The sequence below is a fragment of the Prosopis cineraria genome, unplaced genomic scaffold (assembly GCF_029017545.1).
Source record: "Prosopis cineraria cultivar Desert tree isolate PC_DT_omini unplaced genomic scaffold, ASM2901754v1 PC6, whole genome shotgun sequence".
Classification (NCBI taxonomy): domain Eukaryota; kingdom Viridiplantae; phylum Streptophyta; class Magnoliopsida; order Fabales; family Fabaceae; genus Prosopis; species Prosopis cineraria.
Genome location: NW_026555337.1, coordinates 572,241 through 590,347, shown reverse-complemented (window position 1 = coordinate 590,347; position 18,107 = coordinate 572,241). Strand labels below are relative to the sequence as shown.

At 36.5% G+C, this 18,107-nt stretch overlaps 2 protein-coding genes across 10 annotated transcripts; one reads left to right on the top strand and one right to left on the bottom strand.

Moving 5' to 3' along the window:
• Positions 1-1,018: 1,018 nt before the first annotated feature.
• LOC129313664 (electron transfer flavoprotein-ubiquinone oxidoreductase, mitochondrial) lies at positions 1,019-9,933 on the top strand. Of its 5 annotated transcripts, XM_054956958.1 has the most exons (18): positions 1,024-1,521; positions 1,899-1,975; positions 2,480-2,586; positions 3,108-3,189; positions 3,256-3,364; positions 4,000-4,046; positions 4,153-4,227; positions 4,466-4,582; positions 5,147-5,215; positions 5,833-5,925; positions 6,256-6,358; positions 6,752-6,876; positions 7,024-7,073; positions 7,188-7,254; positions 8,074-8,153; positions 9,076-9,204; positions 9,282-9,348; positions 9,630-9,933. In XM_054956958.1, the coding sequence occupies exons 1-18, from the start codon at positions 1,104-1,106 to the stop codon at positions 9,711-9,713; spliced, it is 1,899 nt and encodes a 632-aa protein (XP_054812933.1). In that variant the 5' UTR covers positions 1,024-1,103; the 3' UTR covers positions 9,714-9,933. The 5 variants fall into 5 exon arrangements, 2 of the variants coding, with proteins under 2 accessions (XP_054812934.1, XP_054812933.1); XR_008594023.1 differs by lacking the exon at positions 9,630-9,933 and having other exon boundaries at positions 1,019-1,521; positions 8,668-9,204; positions 9,282-9,302; XR_008594022.1 differs by lacking the exons at positions 9,282-9,348; positions 9,630-9,933 and having other exon boundaries at positions 1,020-1,521; positions 8,074-8,415.
• Positions 9,934-10,181: 248 nt separating this feature from the next.
• LOC129313665 (probable transcription factor PosF21) lies at positions 10,182-14,484 on the bottom strand. 5 transcript variants are annotated; one of them, XM_054956962.1, is made up of 6 exons: positions 14,465-14,484; positions 13,746-13,839; positions 12,931-13,636; positions 11,361-11,493; positions 11,108-11,192; positions 10,182-10,732 (listed from the first exon to the last, which is right to left on the bottom strand). In XM_054956962.1, the coding sequence occupies exons 3-6, from the start codon at positions 13,590-13,592 to the stop codon at positions 10,401-10,403; spliced, it is 1,212 nt and encodes a 403-aa protein (XP_054812937.1). In that variant the 5' UTR covers positions 13,593-13,636; positions 13,746-13,839; positions 14,465-14,484; the 3' UTR covers positions 10,182-10,400. The 5 variants fall into 5 exon arrangements, with proteins under 5 accessions (XP_054812937.1, XP_054812940.1, XP_054812936.1 ...); XM_054956965.1 differs by lacking the exon at positions 14,465-14,484 and adding an exon at positions 14,262-14,346 and having other exon boundaries at positions 13,736-13,839; XM_054956961.1 differs by lacking the exon at positions 14,465-14,484 and adding an exon at positions 14,262-14,345.
• Positions 14,485-18,107: the final 3,623 nt, after the last annotated feature.

The following is an 18,107-nucleotide window of genomic DNA, read 5'->3' as shown; positions in this document are numbered from 1 at the left end:
AACAAAAAATGTGCTTGCTGACGGGGAAGGAATAGAGTAAAAGAATAAACATGAAGTCAGAACAAAAATCAAATTAAGATTGACAAAAGGATTTATATTTGTCGTATATAACCGCAATTAGTGAGAATAACTCTGATGCTCTTCTCCATGACCTATTGTAACCAATATTTAGCGCTATGGAAAATGTTATTCAAGCACTGCCAAGATCAAAAGATTTTAAGATATCACTGTAAAATCAAGGAATTAAACTATTCCTTAATTAACAAATAACTATTCACATTTAACAATAAAACATTTACTAATTAATAAGTTTAAAAATATAAAAGTGCTTGGTTGTAAGAAAGGATAAGTATAGTTCATGTTTCAACAAATAACCATTTACATTTAACAAAAAATTATTTGCTAATTGACAAGTTTAAAAATCTAAAAGAGCCTAATCGTGAAAAGAGACAAACGTATATCATGTTTTAACAAATATTTATTAATTCTCAATGTTTATTATCCAAATACTTTAATTATTATTTAAGTACAGTAGTCGAGTTTATGGACATCTTGAAAGATTTAAACATTTGCTAGGCTGAAAAGTTAGATAAAGTAATGTTTATACTAACTTTACAAAAGTTTTCTCATTAAACTATAATACGTTCTCCACTAACCACCCATTCTCTACTATTATCAATAAAGTTAAAGATTCCACCATACGAAATTAGACAATCACGTTCGACCACAATTTTAAGGAGGTAAATAAATGTGCCGATTGATTATCTTGTCAAGCCTGCACCGACATTTATGTGTTCGTATTTTTGATATCTTGCCGCCTGATTGTTATAATAGTTTATATGCTAACATAACTTATTTTGTCAATTAATATAGTTTATCTATGAATTTTTACTGAAAAAAAAAATTCTCAATGTTCCCTCTTGGACGTTTTTTTTGTTTTTTTCCAAAAACTCTAGTTCGTTGAAGATAGCAACGAGCTGACACGTCAGCCGCGTCTCCAAGCGATGATGAAGACCAGGTCCCAGAGAGATGGTATACGGAAGACCTACTTCTCCTTCGTTAAAATTTTCTTAGTAGTAGCGCGGGAGTCCTAAATCTGAGCCATGCCCCAGTTTCGATTCTTGTTCAAGTCCAATCGCTTCCATTCGCTCTCTAGTTCCTTCAATTCGGCCACTTCCTCAGTCTTCCGTTCTCAGTTTGCTCCGTTTTCTTCTCCTTCCAACCTTCACGACCGCCCGGCTTCGAATGTTTTTTCGTATTTTCGCCGTCTACTTCAATATTCTAACGCCGCTGGTTCCGATAATGGTTTGTGTCTCTCAATTCGGAAGAGTTTGAGCAAAATGGGAACTGGAAATTTCAGGAGTTTCAGTACCGAGCCTGACCGGGAGTCCATAGAGTATGATGTCGTAATCGTCGGAGCAGGACCTGCCGGGTTATCTGCGGCGATTCGGTTTAAGCAAATGTGTCGTGAAAATGATGTCGATTTGTCAGTATGTGTCGTCGAGAAAGGTGCCGAAGTCGGTATGTTTCACAACCTCATATAAGATTATTTTGTCAATCTTTGAACTACCGCCTGCGCCCTTGTACTAGCCAATCTATGACTACTGATTTTGCGCTGTAAATATAATTTCAATCAAGTTCATCGTATGACTGATAGTTCTTGAAGTTTTGGCTTCCACTCTTTCATTTTAAAACTGCTATACTGCCCGAGTTCTAATACAAGTCTTTTGGCGGAAGCATATTTCGTATTGCTGGTCATCAAGCTTTTGATTCCATTAGTAAATTGATGTATCTCGCTTGATCCTTGCGAGTTCTAAAATTCTAGTCACACCTTTAGTTTTCCTGTAACCTATCTAGCTTCATTTTTCCGCTCTTCTTATCCATGTTCACGTTGTTAGGTGCTCATATTATTTCTGGAAACGTTTTTGAACCCCGAGCGCTGGATGAACTTCTCCCGAGGTGGAAGCAAGAAGAGGTGCATTATGCTTCTGTCTCATATCTCCAATATAAATATACTCTTAGTAAAGGCCAGACTGTATGCAGTAATCCCAAATTATATTGCATTTACCTGTTTGAATCCCCCCTTCTTTTTAGAGGGGGCGTGGAGGGTAGTAGGGTAGATAAACAGCGAAGTTTGTTTTTGTAACTTAAAGCAAATCTACGAAAATGAACACTTCATAAAATGAGTTGCTTCGATGTCCATTATGTGTTAGACACCACCTAAATTCTTCAGATTTTGATTATTTTCCCTGTCGCAATATCCATGTTGGATGCAATGCCCATGCTTCTTTGGTTGGAAGTAACTATGATGCTCTGAGGCCACAGGAGCGCAATTTATATTCTCTTGTTTGTGCATTTTTAAAAGATTCTATTAGTATTTTCTGGTGATAGAACAGTATAGAGCTTATAGTTTATGGAAGTATGTTTAATTACTATTTCCCCCCCTTTTTTAATCTGATTCCATTATGGTTATCTGCAGGCTCCAATCAGTACCCCTGTTACTTCTGATCAGTTTTGGTTCCTGACCAAGGACCGGGCATTATCACTTCCTTGTCCTTTCAACAATGAGGGAAATTATGTAATAAGGTTATGATTTTATTTTCATCTCTCATGCTATCTATTGAATTTTTTTGTTTGTTGTTAATTGGACCTCAGGTTCTACCATATCGATTTCAGTAGGATGTTTCTCCAGAACCTCATATTTGAAACTGTTTCTGGCTTGTTGATTTGTGAACCTTTTGTATTTTAATCATTCTTAATTAGCTGAACACATTTGCGTAAAAAAAAAAAAATTATATCCAATAGTTGGTTGTTCCTGGTAGAAATGAAAACATCTGTTGCCAATACTTGGTACAAATTTGAAATTCTAAAAAGAAGACTGCTATAGATATCTGACAGTTCACTTATTGGATACAGTTTATCATTGATGACTATTCCTTTTTTTCATGTAAAAACTGTTTATTATAAAATTGTGTTCATATTCTTGCTCTGTTCTGCTTATCTAGATTGACTATGTGTGTTTGTGTTTGTGTTTATGCATGTATTTGTATACTTTTTTTTTTTAAAGAAAAAAATAGAAGCTTCTTATTTTGGGCCCTCTAATACAGTCTTAGTCAGTTAGTACGTTGGATGGGAGTGAAAGCTGAAGAGTTGGGAGTAGAAATATATCCAGGATTTGCTGCTAGTGAGGTACTCTCTCCTTTTGCTTTGTTGTTGCCACCAATTTTTTGTGTTCATTGTTTTTGTTTTGGTCAGATATTATTTGATGCAAACAGCAAAGTTATTGGCATTAGGACTAATGATATGGGAATTTCAAAAGATGGTTCAAAGAAGGAAAATTTTCAACGTGGTGTTGAGATCAAAGGTTTCTCCTTGGCTCACTTTTCTTTCTCTCATGCAAATCTTTAATTGCTTTGCCACTGGTTTTTTGGGAAGATGTTTGTGTCATCTTCTGTATGTGGCACTGGCATATAAACTTCCATGCTTCACTTTGTTTAAAATGGTTGGTTTTTCAAGTATTGGTGAATTTCTCTCACCTCTACTTTGGAGAACTGGGGAAATTAACATTTTTAGGCATGGTGCATAGCATATGATTTGTTTGGTTGTTGATAGAAAGTGTTAACCTTTTACTGCTAAGGCATATAATATTGCTAAAAGAGGTCTAGTGAAGATTGCTTTTTCAGACCTAAAAGAAAGGACAATGCTTTTGTACGTTTTGATCAGTAGTTGGTTTTCTTTCCTAACATCTGATTTAAGACCCCGGATAACACATGTAAAAATAGTGTCATAACAAGTACTGTTAGGCATGGTTAGACCTTTGTGAAAGCACTTTTAGTTATCGAGCTCTTTTTTTTTTTTATAGAAAACTCAAGACCTGTAGGTATTTGTTGTTTTTCTGTGCATTTAGTTATTTAAGCCTTTTTTAGGCTAGTTGTATTATTGTGTTAATTATTTGAATACATGATTGCCAAAAAATTATATACATAACCAATCATGCAGGTCGCACAACACTTCTGGCTGAGGGATGCCGAGGATCATTATCAGAGGTTTTAAAATTGAATTTATCAATTGTTACACTAGTTTTTCCTGCCACTTGTTGTTTTAATACCAAAATCTCCTATCACATTCCCAACGTACCACTGTACCCTACAGAAAATCATTAAGAAGTACAACCTGAGAGAGAAGGGTAGTGCACAACATCAGACATATGCCTTGGGAATTAAAGAGGTATGATTACTTCACAATTTCCTTTGCTTGAAGCAATGCTTTTATGATAATTTTGTTCTCACTTTCATTTTAGTGAAAAAGGGGAATGTTTCTTGTTAGTGTTCTTTTGTTTAGTATGTGCATGATATGGTAATCTTTATGTCTTTTATGTCAAAAACAAAAGTGATATCCTTCATGCTTAAATATTTATCTTACCTGGGTTTACATTACATAACTTTATATCTACTTTATATCTTAGGTTTGGGAAATTGATGCTGAAAAGCACCAACCTGGGGCTGTACTTCACACACTGGGCTGGCCCTTGGATCATAAGACTTATGGGGGATCATTTCTGTATCACATGAATGATAGACAAGTAAGATTTTTTTTTTCAACAGTCATAGATTCATATTTTTCCTAAATTCTGGACGTTTGCATTCCTACAAGAAATTCGTTAGTTTAGAACTTACATTGAATTGATTAAGGCAGTTCCTTTTTATTTAGTAATCATTGTTGTAGTAGCTTAGATTACTTTAGTTTTGCCTGCATGCGCAAAATTACAAATTTTTATTGCAATATGGATCTTTGATGTTTAGACTGTGAATTGTATTACTTGACCTTTTCCTTCTGAATGCTTGATTGTCCCTTGAAATTCCATGGCACCATTTTATGCCCAAAAAAAAAAAAAAACAGAGAAATTTACATGTTTCAATTCAGTGGAGTCATCTATCTCCCTTCTTTATTGGTTCCTGTTCTGACTAGAAATCAACATGGGATGAGTTATTCACAAGTTTCATGCAGCTATGTTAATGGTTATAAATTGTTTTGGTACCCCAAAATTTCCCCTTGTTAATAAATATTTTTATTTCAGCTAACGGTATATCTCATTTTGGTAATGACGTATTTTTCATTTCAACTATATTAATCTTCACTGTGACAGATATCTATAGGCCTTGTGGTTGCTTTGAACTATCAGAACCCTTTTATGAATCCTTATGAGGAATTTCAGGTAAAATTCATATTTTAATTTTATTAGTTTGAGAAGTTCTCAGACTTCTATTTTCATGTATATGCTACTTTAGTTCCTGCGTCATAATTTTTGATTACTTGGGATAAAAGGACAATAACTTGTTGCTAAAACGGTTTCATGGGAAGAATCATTATATCTTCCTCTTTGTTACACAATTATGCAGAAACATCTGGAATTTCATGATATACAATGTGGCATGTCATTTGGGTATTTCTTCTAACACGATGTTTTTCGCCATCTTTATTTCCATGGCATCTGAGTTTTCTAGTTACATATTTTTCTAAGAAATAACGTACAGAATTTCATGGCATATAACCTGGCTAAGCCATTTTGACGCTTCTGAGGTGAACTTTTCATCCTTTTACGGCTCAAGTGATGGAGTTTTTCAAGATATATGTGTATAAACATGCTTTATATAAATAAGCAAGTCATGACTTAGCTTGGAAAATATAACAATTATATCTGTATTTTTTTCACTTTTTAACCTTTTGTTAGGTTTCTTGGTTTGCTATATAAATATTGTCTGTCGTTGAAACTTCTAAGAGGCATTTCACTTTATCAATCCCTGATGCTTCTCTCTCCATTCGGCTGACCAGAAACTTAAGCATCACCCTGCAATCAAAACATTTCTGGAAGGTGGAACAGTTCTCCAATATGGAGCTAGAACTTTAAATGAAGGAGGTTTGCAGGTACGCTAGCTGTAACTTCTTTTAGATACTTGGAAAGTAAAAGTATATATGCTATTTTAATGAATTGTGAACCCTATGTGTGTGCCAAACAGCAACTGCTTTAATGATTTCTTTTCTACCATAAAATTTGATGGTAGTTAGTAGTTAGTTAAGGTTGAAAAGATCAATGGACAAGTTTGATTATTAATTTCCCAGAGATATTCTATAGCCATGTCCATGAGGAGCAAGAGAAGGAAAACTGCAATAATTTTTGTTTTCCTACCAGTAGATTAACTTACTCTGACATATTTTTGTAATACAAATACAAACATGATTCTAGTTGAATTTCAGTCTATCCCATATCCAGTTTTCCCTGGAGGAGCAATTATTGGATGTTCTTCTGGCTTCTTAAATGTGCCCAAGATAAAAGGAACTCACACAGCTATGAAATCAGGTAATGGCTTGACCATACTTCTATTGCTTGCTTTTATATTTTTTTACTGAGGATATGTTTTTGTCCAAATTGAACAACAAATAATAACAACAAGCCTTATCCCACTAGGTGGGATTGGCTATATGATTATACAACACCATTGTACTTTATTATTTATCAAGCCATTTGAAATGTCAACTAGGAAGCCTCGGTCAACAACTTTTAAAGGTGTTCTTTCATATAGCTTTGGTCAAAGGAGTGTCAGATAACAATATTTATATAGTCCATCTAAATTGTAATTTTTTATTTATATATTGCCTTTATGATTTAACTCTAGAACAAGTAGCATATTGAGCTATCAGGGTTTATGGTGTTAATGCATGTAGTCTCATAAATCTCATTCTTCTTTTGAAGGGATGCTTGCAGCTGAAGCTACATTCAGTATGCTTAATGAAGGTCTGGAAATGGATAGATACTGGGATGCTTTGAGGAATTCATGGATTTGGGAAGAACTATTCAGAGCTAGGAACTATCGACCAGTCAGTGAAGCAAGCCGTTGGCTTATTTTCTGTTATCTCTACCTCCCCTCCCATTTGAAGCATAACCTTGATTTTTTTTTTTTCCACGCTGAAGATTTTTACTGTCTGTTTGAGATCGTCAATTAAAATGGCTATTTTTTATTGTAGGCCTTTGATTATGGACTTATTCCAGGGCTTGCCATAAGTGCTTTGGAACAGTAAGATATACCTTTTCTCATTTTATCCTCATCACTTGAATAACCGGGACTCATTTTCTTGTACTTGCCTTTCCAATACTCAAACTTTTCTTACCCCCGTGTTCTGCCCTGCAGTTACTTGCTCAAGGGAAGGCACCCAATTACCTTGAAGCATGGTAAACCTGATCATGAAGCTACACATGTAAGAAAACTGCTTAATTAGTCTAGTGTATGTAACTTAATGTATTTATAAGAATTTGCTTTCATGGGAAAATGACTATTTTTTATCCTCATTGATACATAGATATGCCCTGAAAATCTACTTGTTTAGAGGTTTTGGATGGATGAAGGGTGCCTAAGCTTTGTGGCAGCTTGCAGTTTTAGGAATATACATTTTTTTATATATACATGCTTTGCTTATGGTATATTGGAAAAGTTGGTTATGAATAGAGCACAATGGTATTGTATGATCTATGTAGCTGACCCCACTTAATAGGATAAGATTTGTCATACACATGTTTTGACTTAATAGGATGGTATTTGTTACTTTGCTCATGATTTTTTAGTGACTGACAGTTATGTGAGGGTTTCCATCCTTGTTATTTTAAATTTAGGACAATGTCTTGTTCTCTTCTGGGTTTTCTTTCCTTTTATCAAATGTTTCTTTTTCAATCAGAAAAATGTTATTGCACAAATTGTGGGCACTGTAGCAAAGGGCATGAGGGAGATGGGGTCGTTGGCAAATCAAATAGAATATGTCTTTCTCAATTCATGGAACTTCTAGTCCCAAAGCACGTTGTGTTTTGTTGCATTTGCGCTGCGTTAGAATTATTTTTGCTGAAAAATCTCAGTAATTCAATTCTGGATATGAGGCACTATAACGTCATAAAGGCAATTAACTCCGATTCAGATTTTAAAAGTAGAGCCTATTAATAATAGGAAGAAGGCCAAGTAAGATGTGATAATTTAAACTATGACCCTTGAGTTTAGTGGTGTCCAACTTTCTTGACATTTTTTGCAGGCTGCAAAGTTATATTCTCCTATGCCCTACCCAAAGCCGGATGGTGTTTTCTCATTTGATGTACCTACCTCATTGCACAGGTTTGAGATAATGAATTCTTCTTTATTGCTTAGTGCCGAACCAATTGATAACCGGTAACAGGAAGAAAACCAGGTAACGGTAATGAGAAGGAAGTTGTGCCCATAAGTATGTAAAGGGCTGGAGGTCACCAAACTCGTACATAACTAGCAGAATGTGTAAACAGAAACTGGAGAGGGAAGAGCAGGTTAAGAGTTGAGAAAAGACAAAAGTCGAAGGGCCAATGTGTAAAAGCCAATCATATTTCTTCACCATCACTTGCTCGTAACTTCTTCACCCTTTTGCCATTTAGTGTAAAATAATGTGATGTAACTTAACACTTGCTAGTAGAATAATGCATGTCATTGGCGTAAAAGTAATTTGCATGTGGTGATGGGAAAATGGCAAAGGTCCTACACAAGTTCTTTAATAGCTAATTAAAATTCTAGTAATCTCCTTTAATTACTTGATCAAAGACAATGCTCCTGCTTTTGGGGGAAAATACATTGGCTTTTCCTAAATCTCTGGATATTTTAGGGCTGTAGGCAAAGTCTGAAGACCAAATCATTGCCTTTTCCCATATACTCCTATATGAGGGTGTCTTTTTCTTCTTCCAAACCAATTTGTAAAAGGACAAGAGAGTGACAGTTTGTAGAGCATGCGGCAGTGTCATGTCAACCTCCGACCTGAGATTAAGGCTGAGAAAAGTCTCTCCTGAGGAGATGCAGGACAACTTAAAGGAATTTCCTGCATGTAGCCATAACTTCACTTTATTGTGAATGAGAAGGGTGGAAAGTTTTACCGCTGATACCGCGCGCCTCCTTTGATGATAATATTTTTGTGGCTTACAAAAGTAATGGCGGATGGAGTCAACAAATACATAATTTGCAGCTTTTTTAAACCTCGCTTTGTAAGCATTTATGCAAATATTTATTTTCATTGTAGGAGCAACACAAATCATGAACACGATCAACCTCCTCACCTTCGGTTGAGAGATCCAAAGATTCCAGAACTTGTAAATTTACCTGTGTATGCTGGTCCTGAGTCGCGATATTGTCCTGCACGAGTATATGAGTAATGCCTTTCTACGACTGCTTTATTCCAAAGGACTTTCAGGTTTTGGATTTTTCCTTGATCTGTCTCAAATACAGGTATGTCCCGGATGAGCAGAATCAGCCAAAATTGCAGATTAATGCTCAAAATTGCTTACATTGCAAGGTAAGCATTCCAGATCAAATCAGAAGACTGTAGTTTAATATATGAGGAACATTTCTGTGATTTTGCACCTGAAATCTCGAGTAGGATTCAGTCTGGCTTCATCTCGGAATAAAAATGTCGGTCGGGCAGGAATTGAATTGGGTTAACCAGCTGACTTTTGCCTTTGTGGTCCATTGCTTGACAGTGAATTACCTGGGTTCGGGTTCAAATGCTGGTAATCCAAAAGAGAGAAAAAATTGTGTATGCTGCATGGTTTAACAGATTGTTTCTTGCACACGCAGGCATGCGATATCAAAGATCCAAATCAAAACATAGAGTGGACAGTGCCGGAAGGCGGTGGGGGCCCGGGGTACTCTACCACGTAGATATGGACGTGGATCAGCCGCACAATATCCCTGAAAAATGGGAATGGAGGATGGACCCGCCCCTGGAATTAAACTTGCGTTCTTCTGTCCCATAAATTTCCTAAGTGTAAGCTCGATAAAATAATCGGAAGTCAACCTTTTCAAACATCTGCCAGATTAATGTGTAGTGACGCTTGATTCTTCGTAAATCAATAAATTACTTCCCAGGATTCGAAGCCAAGCTCCGCCACGAGTAAACCATTTCATTTATAAATAAATGCATGTATGCACGCACCGTCCACTTTGTCATATATTGGACAATCCGATTGGATTGCGTTTCAGACAGAAAACATGCTACCAAAGCAGCGCACCACGAATTCCATGCTTGAGATAAATATTCAAAATCTCATAAAAATCCTTGTCCCCCATGCCCCAAGAAAATGAACTTCCTATTACTGCCATTTGCAATATAAACATGCGACCACCGTATAAAATGAACCATCAAATCAAAGCAAGCGAAAGAACCTCGAGGTAGTCTTAAACGACAGAAGTCAACCTTACACAGTAAAAGCGCAAACACATTAATATCATACTCTAAGACAGACCACATGCAGAGCTACTAGGAATAAATCAATATAACATCGCTAACAGCCTAATCAGCCTCCAAGCAGGAGGCAAATAGGAATTTAAGGAGTGATTGGGAATTCCTCAACAATCCTTGGCTGCAGGTGGATTTCGATCTTTGGGGCTTGGTGAACGAGTAGTTGTTCTCATTTTCAAGTCCCCCGGTTGCTGCTGCTGAAGCTGATGCAGTTGATGTTGCTGCAGCTGCTGCTGCTGCTGCTGCTGCTTCTGAGACTGAATTTGGAGCTGTTGAAACTGTTGCGTTGCTAAGAGAGTGTGCATGGCGTGATTGTTAGGATAAAATTGCTGCCCTCCTCCAAAAGGAGCGAAGTTCATCACAGGTCCTCCATTCATCATAGCCTGCCCCGTTACTAGTTTCAAATGCTGAATTTCCTCTTTCAACGCATCATTTAAAGCTACATCAGAACAACAATTATAATCGATTAATTGTACTAATCTCCCTTGAAATAGAGTAGATATTGATTTACCAGCCATAGGCATTCATATCAGTCCATCTATCTGAGCAAAGATCAGGATGAACTGTTTATGTCTTAACTCCGGAACCATTGATCAACTAAGACTTTTGGCAATCAATGACCTAAAACTTGAATCCAAATTTTGGTTTTCATGGATTTCAACGTCATGCTTGAAAATTATGATAATTAAATCCAATGAAAATTATCAAAATAAAGTAACTGGCTTAACTGCTTATGTAGTCAGTTAATAAAATTAGACTCACAACAATGCTAAGGTACGCCATACAACTTAGAAACATGTATGCATGTGCTTACCATCTTGCAAGTGAACTTGTTGTTCCATGGTTTGCAGCCGCAGCTTCAGCTCACTGTTCTCTGCATTCAGCCCATTTGTATCTCTCTGCCCAGTAAAAGAGAAAAAACAAACAAATTCGATTAACATTCTCCTATCAGCTTTTGAATCAAAAGGAAACATGGTAATAACCAACCACCATAGTACTGAAGGTCAAAGGACCATCATTTAAAGCATTCACTCCCATAATATGCTGATCATCCACTGAGGTAATACCTGCAGGAGAGTCAACTGTGCAGACAAAGATGTTGCTTCTGTTTGAAGGGTCTGCACCTTCCTTTCAAGCTCAGCAATATAGCGCATCTTCCTCTCTTTTGACCTCGCAGCAGACTGCCTATTTGCCCATATCCTGTGGCACATATGCCAATTTTAGTCATGGTATCCAACAAAACTAAAAGGCAGTACACTCCCCTATTTTTTACATGGCTCTGACAACACAATATCAACAAAACTTCTGGAAAGATATATTAGACACCACTAGATTCAAGAAAACAAGGTAAACCACAAATGGTAATGGCATGATGTTATTCTTTGAGTATTTATCTGTAATTACCAAGTGACGGGAATGATGTTATGTAGCTACTTAAGAAAGTGACTCTTGGAATCATTAGAATTAGTAAGGAGGCGCTGAGTCTATAAATAAAACACCTACTTTGTATATGTGCCTATGGTTTGAACCATTCAATGAAGTAATTCAGTGTGTATTTCTCCGACTCCCTATTCCTCTGTTCTCTTCTCACTCACTCTCTTGTCAAGGTTACGAGAACACATCATATTCCCATGCAACTGAAGCAAAACTGAAGTTCAATTAGGAAAAAAACAAATTATTATAGAACACTTGCCTTGCATAGCTGCTCTAAGGACCAATAATTTGACTGATTTGGGGCAACCAAAAAAAAAAAAACCTATTCTCTCCCCATTTTAACAAGACAAAATTACCTACTTTACACAAACCAAGAAAACAAATTGACGTCTTTAAAATTATCTCATCTTTCCACAAATATCTATTTTTCCAATTAAAAGAACCCTTTCTCAGACATTTTTGAGGGGAACATATATTAATTACTACCTAGATTTTGCAAAGTGTCTTACAAATAGAACCAACTACACCTTTTAAAAGTTGTCATACAAAAAGAAACAGAGGCAGTATTTGATGACGCGTATGGGCCATACGTATAACAATAAGAGGAGGTTCATATAATTTCGTTGGTCTTTTTTGTAGAATTCAACTAATTCAAAAATGTCTAACTTCTCATTACTTCAATAGTTCCTCTACTATACTGAACGTGCTTGGTCCTGCCTTGACTACTTCCAGTGTATTTTAATAGATCAGGAGTCATAACCTAACTAAAAAGATTCAGTATCAGATTCAAATGGGCAGAAATATCAAGTGACAGAATTTCAAAACCCAGCAACACTAATGACAAATAATAAAATCACGTCATGATAATACTCAGCATATTCAGTCTAAATTCTCCGATCTCAACAATTAATGTCAGTCAAATGTCCATCAATGCGAGATTGTCTAAGAATCAGATTCAAGAATACACCAAAATACAATCCAGCATAATTCTGACATCTAAAGCTCAACAATAATGCATAAAACAAGATTAAAAGGCAGCGCAAATAAGAGTAAGGCACACCTGTACCACGCAGTGGAGGGATGTTTGCATATTATATATAAAATACACTCAAGAGAAATATATTACAAAACCTGCATCAGGTCCCTAAAGCAAGCTAAATTGGCAAAACAAGAAGACTTAAACAACCCAAAAAAAAAAAAAACCTTTTTGCACGCTTTGGGTCAACTAAGGCAAGTTCCGCAAGCTTGGCAGCTGACATTGCTTTTTTGGAATCAGCTGCAGAAACTTCTTCAGAACCTGACACTAGGATCTCGGGTTTAATGGTTGTTGACCCATCCATAGACTGGCTATGTTGGTGCCTAACTCTGGGCCTTTCATTAGTATCAACAGCAGCATTCTCCGCAGGAGAGGTGGCGATTCCTGATGTTTCTAATTTTGGCGCCGGAGCTAATGCTGCAGCCTCACCCACTTGAAATGCTGATGTCGCGGATGAAGAGTTGAATTTGTCCATATCAAGGTACATCGATAGTAAGTCTTCTTCGGTCTCATCAGAAAAGGAGGGCCCATCAGCACCTCCAACTACACCAAGGTCACTGTCAAAGCTAAGATCATCTGGCAGGGTGAGAATCTCAGAATGGGCCCGTCTATGACCCCTGTTTCTAGGAGGATTATCAGGCATTCTGCTAATATCATGACTAAAGCAACTAGAGTCCGAGCTGGTACCCGGTACCAGTGGAGGAAAAGAGGAGGAGGAGGAGGATGCTTCTGGTTTCACATTGAAGGAGCTTCCCGGAGGCGAGAAGCCTGAATAACGTCCCGAAGGTGGAAGACCTCCACCGTAACTTGAGGATTTGTCATTATCCATGGAGAATCCGCTTGTCCAATCGCTCGAAAAACGAAAGGAAACCCCTAGAGGCAAGAGGCAAATAACAGATTATTCACTTCTCAGACAACCAAATTTTCATCAAAAGTAAATTCCAACAAAAAGGAAAATACAACGGATTTTACTTTTAAGCACCTCGGAATTCAAAGATACGTCACCAGGAACGGGGACTTTCACCTTGAAGCTTGAAGCTGGAATCCTAGAAGTTGTCGTCCGAAAGACAATGCATCTACAAGGAGTAAAATAGCCACGCTCAGAGTAGCGTTTGCGTAGATCGCAGTAATTCAGAATTGGAAGATCGAAGCAGAAAGCACGTCTGAAAGGCACGACTCAAAAACTCAGATTCCGCGTTCAAAAGTCAACGAAACCAAAACCCTAGAACCCATACACCAGGTAGCGCTCTGGGTTATGGCCTGCAGGCAGTATATATATAAATATATGCGTCACGAAATTATGTTTTCTTGCCTCTGTTCGAAAATGGAATTGAAATCTGGAAGATTTGATCGAACAGATCGAAACAGAGTTGTAAAGGCAATAAAACGGGGAGGTTTTCAGAGAAAGCGGATTGAATTTGAAAACGAGAAAAGAAAATGGCAATCGAGGGTATGGGGTAAGGGTTTTGGAATGAAGAGAATGAGATCTGTGACCTACGGGAAGAAAGAGAAGCTTGGGAAGAGATTGGAAGCAGAGCAACAGGAGCACTGGAAGTATGTCGGAACGAAAGGAATTGCAAAACCAAAACACTCGGGGCCCTTGTATTGTCCCGCACATTTTATAGATTTAATTAAAATTAAAATTTAAAAATAAACTAAATTGGGACCTAAGGTCCGAACAAGAGGATAAGGAAGAGATACCTGGTTAGACTGAAAATCAAGAAGACATAAGCTACCTGGACTTTTGACGATTTGATTCGATTCGGGTGATGAAGGCTTCGATTTAGATTTAATTTAAGGGAGAATGACAATTGAAGACTCCCTAAGGACATTAATTCTAATTAGGGATCCTAAAAAATAGAAATCCCAATTAAAGACCATGGTCTTTAAGTGAGATAAAAAACAAACTTGAGTTTACAAAACTACCCCTCACTAAACATTAAAAGGTAACAAGAAAGAAGATCATCTTGTGTGCTCTGTTTTCTTGTTTTTTAGCGGGAAAAATATTGATGGAGTGTGCTCTCGTGCGCTGAAAATGTTAGGAAAAAATTAGTGGAGCATAATCGTCTTCTAATAGGTAATTGTATGCATTACTTCTTTTACATTTCGTCCTTTGCCATGCATGGAAGAGAAGTCTGCATCTTCTTCTTCCATTTCTCTTTTATTGCTCTGTTTTCTTCTTTTACACATGTCCTCTGTCACGCACGCACAGCAAGAATGTTTTAATCTTTGCAAATGCTGTCTTGCACCATTTCTCTTTGTTTTATACCTAGAAAAAAAGTAGTCTTCTTAATGATTACTAGACTTTATATATAAACATGCGGAATAAATGATTTTCGAGAACAACACAGTTGAAAAAGTTGAGGAGTGAAAAACAAGGAAAATGTAACATGGATGTTGAATTTTTGTGATCTATGTTGAAAAGTGCGTGAATGTTGAAAAATGTAACATAGATGCTAAATTTATATAGTCAAGATTGGGATTATGGAATGGACAGTTGTGAAGTACTAAATTTGTATGTTGCTTGTAGTTGTTCCAGGTTTATTTCCCATATAGCAAGTACTTCAGCAAAAGAAGTATTTTGTTATCTTCATGTTGATGGACATTTTGTAAAAGATTTACAAGGAAAGATGACCTATGAAGGTGGGAGATTAATTTCTAAATTGATTAGAGAAGGCATAAATCATGAAGAGCTGTTGAGGATAGTGTCATCAATGACAGGAGTTGAAAATGGTGCAGCTGACTTGAAATTTATAGTGAAGTTTAGTGAAAACATATACATAGATCTGTTAGACGATGAGAGAGTACAACATTTGATAAAGTATAATGATGAGTCAGCATATGTGTATGTTGAGACAAATGATAATGAAATAAATGGAGCAATGGATAATTCGATAGAGTAAGTTGTTGTTCTTAGTTATTTGTGTGTTTAATTAGTTTAATGACCATTTATATTGACCTGTAAGTAATTGTGAATGTAGGATGGAGAATTTGATAACATGGTCACTGCCAGGATCTCCGTGTAGGCAAAAACTTGAAAGTATATCACCCTCTTTGCCATGTTCAACACAAAATGCTCTTGCACCACTGCCTGAGGTTAATTCGTTAAAATGGAAGGATTTATTTATGAGAGTTGGCCAGACATTTGATGATGTAATTGTATTCAGAAAAACACTATATAAATACAGCTTTGCTCATAGGTTTGGTTACATATTTGTGAGAAACAGCCCTAAGAAGATGATTGTCAAATGCAATATTGATGGTTGTAAATGGAAGATATCAACTTATGTTCTTGGGAAGACAACCTCTATATTATGTGTGAAAAAATTCCACAATAAACACATGCACTCTACTCAAGACAACCTCCTATTAAAGCAAAAGGCTAACTCAAGATTGATATCATCAATCATCATTAATGCTGTGAGGGGGAATGTGGAGAAAACTTCAAATGAGAAAAGACAAGACCTCTACAAAGAGTATGGATTAAATCTCACATATCGGTAAGCTTTGAGGGGAAAAGATAGAGCATTGGAGGAAATACATGGGCTTCCACAACAGTCATACATGTTGATTCCGTAACTTTATGAGAAATTGAAGGAGACGGACCCAGACACAGTTGCAAAGTAGGTTGCCTCGACAAATTATAAATTTGATAGACTTTTTATTGCATATAGATGCTTCATCAAAGGGTTTCTTCAAGGTGCTCGTCCAATTTTGTTTATCGATGTAAGTCATTTAAGTGGTCCATATAAGGGGACTTTGCTGGCAGTTTCTACAATTGATGCAAATAATGACTTATTTCCTTTGGCTTATGCAATAGTAGGTGGAGAAATATGTGATAATTAGGCTTGGTTTCTTGAAAATGTGAGAGAGATCATACACCAAGTTTAATTGACCATAGTGTCAGACAGGCATAATGCTATTGTTGGTGCAGTGCGTGCAATATTTGATGGCAATCAACATGCTTTTTGTTATCGTCATGTCAAAGAAAATTACATCTCAGAATTTACAAAAATTAATAGAGGCATCCGAAGGATTGATGGGATGACCAAGGAAGATGCACTTAAGTTGTTGGATAATATTGCATATGTAAGGTTGGAAACAGAATTTCATGTTGTTATGGGTCATTTAATGATTTTTTCCCCACAGTTGGCAAAATGGTTAGAAATAAATGGGGATATAGATCGTTGGGCGTTAGCAAGATTTCCATACAAAAGATGGGACAATATAATATCAAACCATGCTGAATCTTTCAATGCTTGGTTAGTGAAAGAGAGAAAACATCATATATGTGCGTTGATAAATGAGCACGAAACACCGAGCAAAATTAGCGAGGAAGCTATACAATAGCAAGATAAAAATGGCAAATTAGTCAAACAGAGTTGGACCACGTGTTGAGGCAAAATTGAGGGAGAATGTATTGAGAGCTGACGTTATGGTGGCTGAACATTATAGTGTGAATATGATACTAGTGAAGGTAGGAAACAATGACTTGAGAGTGAATCTAACATTGCGAGAATGCTCTTGTCAAGAATGGCAAATGGTAGGAATTCCTTGTGCACATGCATGTGTAGCAATAAAATTAGTTCAGGGTAATGTGTATTCATATGTTGAAGAATGCTACACTATTCGTACACAAGAAAAAATTTATAGCTCCACAATGATTTCAGTAAAAACTATTGACATGCCTCAGTTGATTGAGCTACATTATGAAGATTATGAAAAGAATACCTTTTTAGAACCACCACTGACTACACATTCCCCAAGGCGACCACCTACCAAGCGAAGAGAGTCACAGTTTCAGAATAAAAATGTGTATCATTGCTCAAGATGTAATCAATCTAGACATACCAAGAATAAATGTAGGAATCCCAATCCAATGTAGGGATTGAAAGGGGGTGAAAACCATATGCATATTAGTTAGTTTAAAATTGAAATGCATATAGTTTTTCTTTATTTTGTGGAATTTACTGTTGAATGACCTTTTGTACAGGTAGCCACCTCATATGTTTTTTATACTTGTGGAGGTGATAGGTTATGTAAATAGATTGCAGTCTATGTTGTTTTTTGATAAGGACTGCATAAGTACCATTTAAGTAGCTGGGATATTTTTTGTGTAAAAAGGGATCCAAATATGGTGTATATGTATTGCAATCAGTGTAATATAAAGCTGATAAAAATTTCAGGTCTAAATTTATCCGAGTAAAAATGCTGTCATGGCATAAGACTGTTGAATTTACTAACGTAGTATAAGGATATTGCTAATGTAACTACTGACAACATAGAACCTTACTTGGCATTAAATTTTTTGCAGTATTTCAAACATTTAAGAGACTTGTCAGAT